This window comes from Narcine bancroftii, chromosome 4, assembly GCF_036971445.1.
Source record: "Narcine bancroftii isolate sNarBan1 chromosome 4, sNarBan1.hap1, whole genome shotgun sequence".
NCBI classification, from domain to species: Eukaryota; Metazoa; Chordata; class Chondrichthyes; order Torpediniformes; family Narcinidae; genus Narcine; species Narcine bancroftii.
The window spans coordinates 300,531,028-300,538,358 of NC_091472.1; the positions used below are offsets into that span (position 1 = coordinate 300,531,028).

The 7,331-nt window shown below is 36.7% G+C and overlaps 1 protein-coding gene across 4 annotated transcripts in view; it reads right to left on the reverse strand.

Moving 5' to 3' along the window:
* LOC138762160 (peptidyl-prolyl cis-trans isomerase G-like) overlaps nucleotides 1–7,331 on the reverse strand; it is a 70,473-nt gene that overhangs the window by 24,853 nt on the left and 38,289 nt on the right. For all 4 annotated transcript variants that reach the window (XM_069935689.1, XM_069935688.1, XM_069935690.1 and 1 more), the window contains 2 exons: nucleotides 2,863–2,970; nucleotides 1,891–1,935 (listed from right to left, as the gene is read on the reverse strand). In XM_069935689.1, coding sequence (XP_069791790.1) covers nucleotides 1,891–1,935; nucleotides 2,863–2,970 — 153 coding nt within the window. The remainder of the gene's footprint in view (nucleotides 1–1,890; nucleotides 1,936–2,862; nucleotides 2,971–7,331) is intronic.

Genomic DNA, 7,331 nt, shown 5'->3' on the forward strand with positions numbered 1-7,331 from the left:
ATGAAAATACTGTAATTGCAGGCAAGAAATCACTTTTTTGGCTTATTATACAAGAAAATAATAAGATTATTTTGGTCAAAAAAGCACACCCGAGACATTGTGATCAAATGTAAAATTGCATCTGAGACACAAGGGCCAAAATAAGAAAAACAGAAAAATTTTAAAAACACAACTATCAGGCAGAATCTGTAGAAAGGAACACAGTGTTGATGTCTCAAGTTAAAGACTCTTCGTCACAGTAGGGAAAGAGAAATACAAGTTTGAAATTATAAAGAAGGCTGGGGGACTAAAGATAAATACAGATGGCTAAGACCCAGTAGCCTCAATGATATGGATTTAATTCTTCTCAGTATCAGTTGCTCCAGAGGTTAGTTCTAACCAAACTATGACGTGCAGTAATAGTTATGTGTCAAGCAGGCATGCACAGAGTTAAAGACCTAACAGGTTGATTGTTTTAAATTTACACAATCACATGAAAAAACAAGAAATAAAATTAATCAAACAAAAGATTTCAGTAAAAACATTTATAAGCAAAGTATAATTTCTTGTGAAAAGGAAATAATAATCATAAGAAGCAATAATAAGCTAGAAAGGTATTAAATTATGACTGTATACTAGTAAGATTTTACTTACACCACAGATTACAAAGGTTAAAATTTGCACCATTTTGATCTGAATGCTAATTAGTTTGCAAGTATATCTAAAGCTCTCATAATTTCACTGATTTCTCAAGATTACAGAGGAGGATCTGAAAAAAATCAGCACCTTCAAACAGGAGAGAATCACAGATGGAAGCATCTGATTCTTCTTTAACCGATCATGAATATTCCCTTGGATGGTGAAGGACTAAAGTTTTGCACTAACTACAAGTGCAAAATCCAGAGCAGTGTGTCTGTTATATTCTTCTGCATATCATCTATTAAAATCGCAATAACACAGGGTTGCAACAATCCAACCTTAGTTTTAGGTGGTAGAATCGGGCATTAATGGACACACATGACAATTAATTACTGGGAAATAAGTGGAAGAATGAGTTTGCTCTGGAATTGACATTAACCCAATTGTCTGAAATTCCACCTTCTATGTTGTCAGAAAATATGAAAATCATCTGATTGTCACCATTCTTGTAAGTAATGCTACTATCTTTATTATAGTTTACTTTGCCTAACTGAAAATGGTAATAGAAATATGAATGCAATTTTTTTGTGAAATGTTGACACCCAAAATAATTAACAAAATACCAGATTTTGTTAGCAATAATGTAAATGAAAAACTTTTTTTTTCCAAGCAAGTTGGCACAGGGAAACAACTGATGAATCTTGTGGAGAGGCTATGTGAAGAAGCGAATGCAAGATATGGAAAATGTTCAATTTATTTTCTTTTTCAATATTTTTATTGTTTTTAATAATATTAAACAAGTAATTGCCATTAGAGAAAGCATGTAAAAAAGGAATATACAGGTGTAGTAATTATATGCAGAAAAAACATATAAACAAAGTACTTTAAAAAACAAAGAAAGACAAAAAAGTATATTATTCACTTAAACAAATATAAAATGGCTAATTGAAAAAGACAAAATAAATTACTATTCTATAAAATCTACCCTCTTCCCTTCTGAAGTTATTGGTAGTTGAATGGAATTTACTACCATATAGAGAAGACTAAAAATCACAAAACAATAACTGAATAATCTTATAAATTATGAAAATAGTTGAAAAAAGGACCCCATAAATTAAAAAATTCAAACCCATTACATTGGCAGAGCATTAATTTTTTCCGGTTAAACATGCCATCATATCATATCTTTCCATTTCATCAATATTGAAATGTTCAATTTCTTAGTTCCTCTGAAATAAATGCAAGCAACAACCTGCATTACAGCAAAATTACCTTCAAAAAACCCTCCGTAGATAGATTCACCTCCTCTGCCATTTCCTGAAAGCAGAGTTTTCATTGAATTTAGTAAAATCACTGTTAACATAGAAAAGTAAAAAAATATATTCCAATATTATGAAAAATATGCTGTTAGCAGGGTATGATTTCACAGCAAGAAAACACACACGTCAATTTTGTTATTTCTCCCAAGAGAACTACAGTTCAATTTAATAAAAATATATTCCTTATAAATATGCATTTCAGCATTGAGCAAGGCACACTGTAAAACATTTCAGTCACAATTTTTTTTCAGAAAAGGAAAAAGACTGAAATGAAAACTGAAGTATCCATTTATACCCTAGATCCCTGCATTCAACCAAAATGGTTTATCCACCGGGTTAACCAAAAATTGGTTTATATCCATATTTTTGCACTTTCCACATTCTGAGAATGCTGGCTGAAAGACAATATCCAGGTTCTTCAGGTTTAGACTGTACAAAACCACCAAATTTGAAAACAGATCCACTGCTTATTCCATTATTCAGTAAGAGGCAAAGATGAATTTTTTACATTATGGTCAATTTCATCCCTATTTATCCAACTGAGAATGGATTTATGTGCTAAGAGGCAACCTACTTCGCTATATATTTAAGAAAGAATAAATCCAGATAAATTAGATCTTGACTTCTTGGTTCAAGTGGAAAGATGCACATTTAGAGATTATGACTTATTAATATCAATTTATCCCTTAGTTGCCCATATTTACATTAGCAATACCGACAATAAAAATAATCAGACTTTAATATATTTACAGGGAATGTATAACACACAAGTGACAACTCCACACATGCCTCCTCATCCCACTGCCTATTCATTGTACATCAATTAGACTGGAAAATGAAAAAAGATACAAAGGTGGAGGCTTTTGAGGGAAGTACATCAAATTTTGAAATGTACACTACAAAAATGAAGTTTATGATTTCAAACCTTCACTGAAGTCACCTCCTTGAATCATGAAATCCTTCACAACTCTGTGAAATAGACAACCTTTATAATGTAAAGGCTTCTGAGTACTCTTTCCTACTCCTTTTTCACCTGAAATTAGAAGAGAATACCACGAATGATAAAAATGTACAGAATAACAGTAGTTACAATGCAACATACAGCAATGCTGCTGTACAAATTAAAGCAAAAGCTTTATTATTGATGGACTGCTCTTCAGAGTTAGCCAAAAATAAATTAAATGAAGAAAGAAAACATGTGCTTCCTGAATTAATGATATTCACCACAAGAAAATGTTTCATGTGATTTCCAAAGATCAGCACATTGAGGGAGTGGAAATGTGTTCTATTCATTAAAAGGCTCAGGTTATTTTGGGGACTGTTTATGCGCACGAGTGAAGTCAATGGCTACCTGCACTCAGGAGCCACAAAAGGTTACAGATCCCTGTGCCTTAAGGATTTTCCTGGGGAGATGAGGAAAACCCACTACTTAATCAATTTTGGCTCTCATTCATCTCCCCAGGATCAAATAATCCCTCCTCGCAGCACCATCTAGGCATTCTTTTTGATGCAATAAATAGGGGGACAAGAACTCAGATAAATCCTCTGGTAAGAAAAATGAGTCAACGAGAGAGACTAGTCCAGGAGTGAAAGTGTGGCCAAGTTCCTACTGCAGTATTTTAAAATATTTCAAAATATCTCAACGATAACAGCATAAACTTGCAAATAAATTGTTCATGAAGAAACACGATATATGAATACATAGGGACACAAGAGGAGACAGGGAATCAGTATCATATGCAAGCAGCAGAGATTTTAACTTGGGTATCATATTAGGTCCAGAAACAGACCAACAGGCCTGTTGCCCTCCTGTATTATTTTTTTTAAATGATCAAACTCTACATGAAAGCTAAACAACAGAACAGCCTTCAACAGTCAGAGATAAGCAACTGATGAATTAGATCAGAGCTCTTTACTACTGCTTCATCCAATCATAAATGATAGTGGATGACTAAACAGTTAATTTGAGGAAGCTCCGTGAATGATGAGTCTGTTATGTCACCCTAGACTCTCCTAAACCTTTACAGGTGTATTGTGAAGAGCTTTCTGGTTGGTTGCATCACTGCCTGGTTTGGTCTCTCAGGACAAGAATAAACTCCAGAGGGTTGTTAACTTGGCCTGTGACATCACAGGCCATCGAGGACATCTACAAGAGGCAGGGTCTTTTTAAAAAACAAAGCAGCCTCTATCCTCAAAGACCCCCACCATCTAGGCAATGCCCTCTTTATTCTGCTACCATTGGGAAAAAGGTACAGGTGCCTAAAGACGAGCACTCAATGGCACAAGGACAACTTCTTCCCCACTGCCATCAGATTCATGAATAATCAATGAACCAAAGGCACTGCTTAAATTTCGTGCACTATTATTTTTTTAAAAATAGTAATGTTGTAAGATGGTTATAATATGTATATTTGCTCTATGATGCTGCCACAAAACACCAAATTTCATGACTTGTTTGTGACAATAAATTCTGATAGATTTTGTAAAAAGCTAAAGCCTTCACAAACACCTTCAGCTAGAAGTGACACAATCAAGCCTCCTCCAGTCTCCACTATCGCCAAAGTTTATCTTCAGTCAAACCAGCTCAAGACACTTGGCAAAACAAAAACTGAAGAACACATCAGATGCAGCAAGGGTCATGGGCCTGTGAAAGAATAAGTTTAACAAATATGCTTAACCAAGTAGTTGCCTGTAAAATGGGAATGTAATTGTCTTCTAATATGACCACCCCTGAGCTGTAATGAGATTGTAACTAACACCACAAATAGCGGAGCAATGTAAATACACCAAGAATAAGGACACCCTGACATTTCTCAACCATCTGCAAACACGAGGAAACACTTTTTTGTAAATACAGAGAATGCCAGCTTGTGTGAAACTTGTAGGGTCTCACTTAGAACTCTGCCCAAAAGTGTATAAATATGGGATGAATACTTTGTAATGCTTTGAGTTGGGGCTCAGTGTAGAGAACGAATTTCTAAACGCTTTCTTTGTACCCCTTCTCCCGCTAGCATTATCAAGGTTGAATAATTAGTTCTGTTTGTTTTATTACGACATGGGCTGATTTTCACAGGCCCACCAAGATTTCCTTTATAATGCTGAAGATGTGCTTCCGAATTAACCATGACTTTTGTAAAGGGGTGTTACAACAATCAGATCTCGGGGTACCCAATCCACAAAGTGCAGAACAAGTCCCATCTGGTAATTTCTCAATCATCAAAGTAATGGATAATGTTAACAGTGCTATCATAAAGCACTTGTTTCTAGTAATACATCAGTTTGTTTGTCAGACCATTTGCTTCTTACAAGAGCAGCACTACCAGCACTGAAATAGGTAGGCTATTCGTGAGGTTGTTTATATAAAATGTTAAAATTTGGGAATAAAAGAATCCAGTATATAAGACAATTTGGTGACTTCGCTACACAGTACTGGCCAGTATTTCACCCTCATTCTCCAGTAAGTTTCCTTTCTGTAGCATCTTAAAAGGATCAAAAATGTGTCAATGCAGTGAGGTAACAGTGCTCTTATAATGTTACTCATTAGGAACTTGCGGATGCTGATGTCATTGCCCTTTGAGATGGTAGAGGTCATGGATTTGGGAAGTGCTGTGGTGGGTGATTTGGTGAGTTTCAATAGAGTACTTAGATGATGATACATACTTCAATGGTGAACGGATAAAATGTTTATGCAATGAATATATGCAAGCTTCTTTGCACTTGGTGATGTTAATTTTATTAAACTTTTTTTGGAGCTGCATCTATCAAGCAAAACGTCTTTCCATCAGATCCTGGACTTGGTCTTATTCAATCGAAGGCAGTCACCAGCAAATACAAAACAACTCCAATTATCCAAAAGGGTCAGGTCCGGGCCTTTTTCGTATAAACACTTTTTTTGGAGAAGTGTTCATTTTTTTTTTAAAAAACAGCCCAGTAGCAACAGCAAATCACTTGTAACAGTGTTTAAACAACAACAAACGACAAAGGAAGGCTTTTTAAGCATTAAAATAATGTTTAACTTTCACAAAAAAAACTGCAGGCCACCACTGATCATCGACACTCTCCACCAAGGCCCCACTTGTGCCGAGAGTCTGAGGTTCACACTCCTGCCCAGGAGCCTGAGGTCCCCAGTCAATTTGGCTCCAATAAAAACTTCAGATAAATGAGGATTTCTGATTTGTTTCAGGAAATCTGATTTTGGATAATCAGAGTTGTACTGTACTCAGCCTATGATCTGCCCATGTGGGTGACTCAGTGAAGGTTCTTGTTAATAATCTGCACAATGCCACCATGGTGATGATTGCCATTAATATAGTAGACGTCAAGGCTAGGATTGTTACACCGCCTGGCTCTTGTTGCTCAAATGTTAGTTGCCACTGATCAGCCCAAGTCCAAATGTTGTTCAAGTTTGCAACATTTGTGCATGGGCTTCTTCATTTTCTGAAGAATAGCTAACACAATGAATGCAAATCTGATTTTCTGACAAAGAAACACACAGAACCATTACCCTGGATTTGGTGTTCCAGTTTCTGTTGTGGAACTTGGACTTGGAACTTCTGAGTCAGAAATGACTGTATTACCAATTACCATATACACTACACTCATGTAATAGTCGAACCCCCATTTTTTTTGGCCCACCCCAAAAATCACACATTTTCCATATGACCTACGTAGAAGTCGACCACTTGCCCATCCGAGCACCTGACACCCTGATCAGAACCATGACTTGGCCGTTCACCCACTAGAGCTCCCATAGCTCCGACCGAAGATTCGCACCCCGGCCACCCAGAGCTCCTGACGCCCTGACCTTGGATCCTCGCCCTGGTTCCCGACTTCAGACCACTGCCTCAGTTGCCTGCCCACCAGAGCTCCTGTCGCCCTAGCCACAGACTCTCTTCTTGGTACCGGCTAACAGCCCATCCAAGCTCCTGATGCCCTGAGTGCAGATGTACCACTTGGTCCCAGCCATCCGAGCTCCCACTGCTTTGAACTTACCCTGGTCAAAAGTATGACCTGTGTCAAGATCAATCCCATCCCCAAATTTGACCCGAAAAATTCATCAAAAAAACTTGACTATTACACGAGTATATATGGTATGCTGCCATTCAAATGGCAACTTCAGTCTTCGACTTTTATTAATACAACTCAGTGTGAAGAGCTGGGGACAACAACACATGATACCACACAGCTCCACTAGTGCAAGTGTGTAATTTCAGGTTGAGTTTAAACAAGCAGTTTTTAAAATCATAAATGTAGATTTAAGAAGAATAACAATGCTTATTTAAATTGCACCTTTAATGTTCCAAAAGAATTTCAGAGGAATTATCCATTAAACATTGACATTGAGTTTGCTCAAGGTGCTTTCATGGCAAATCCTTAAAGTTTGGTCAAAGTGGT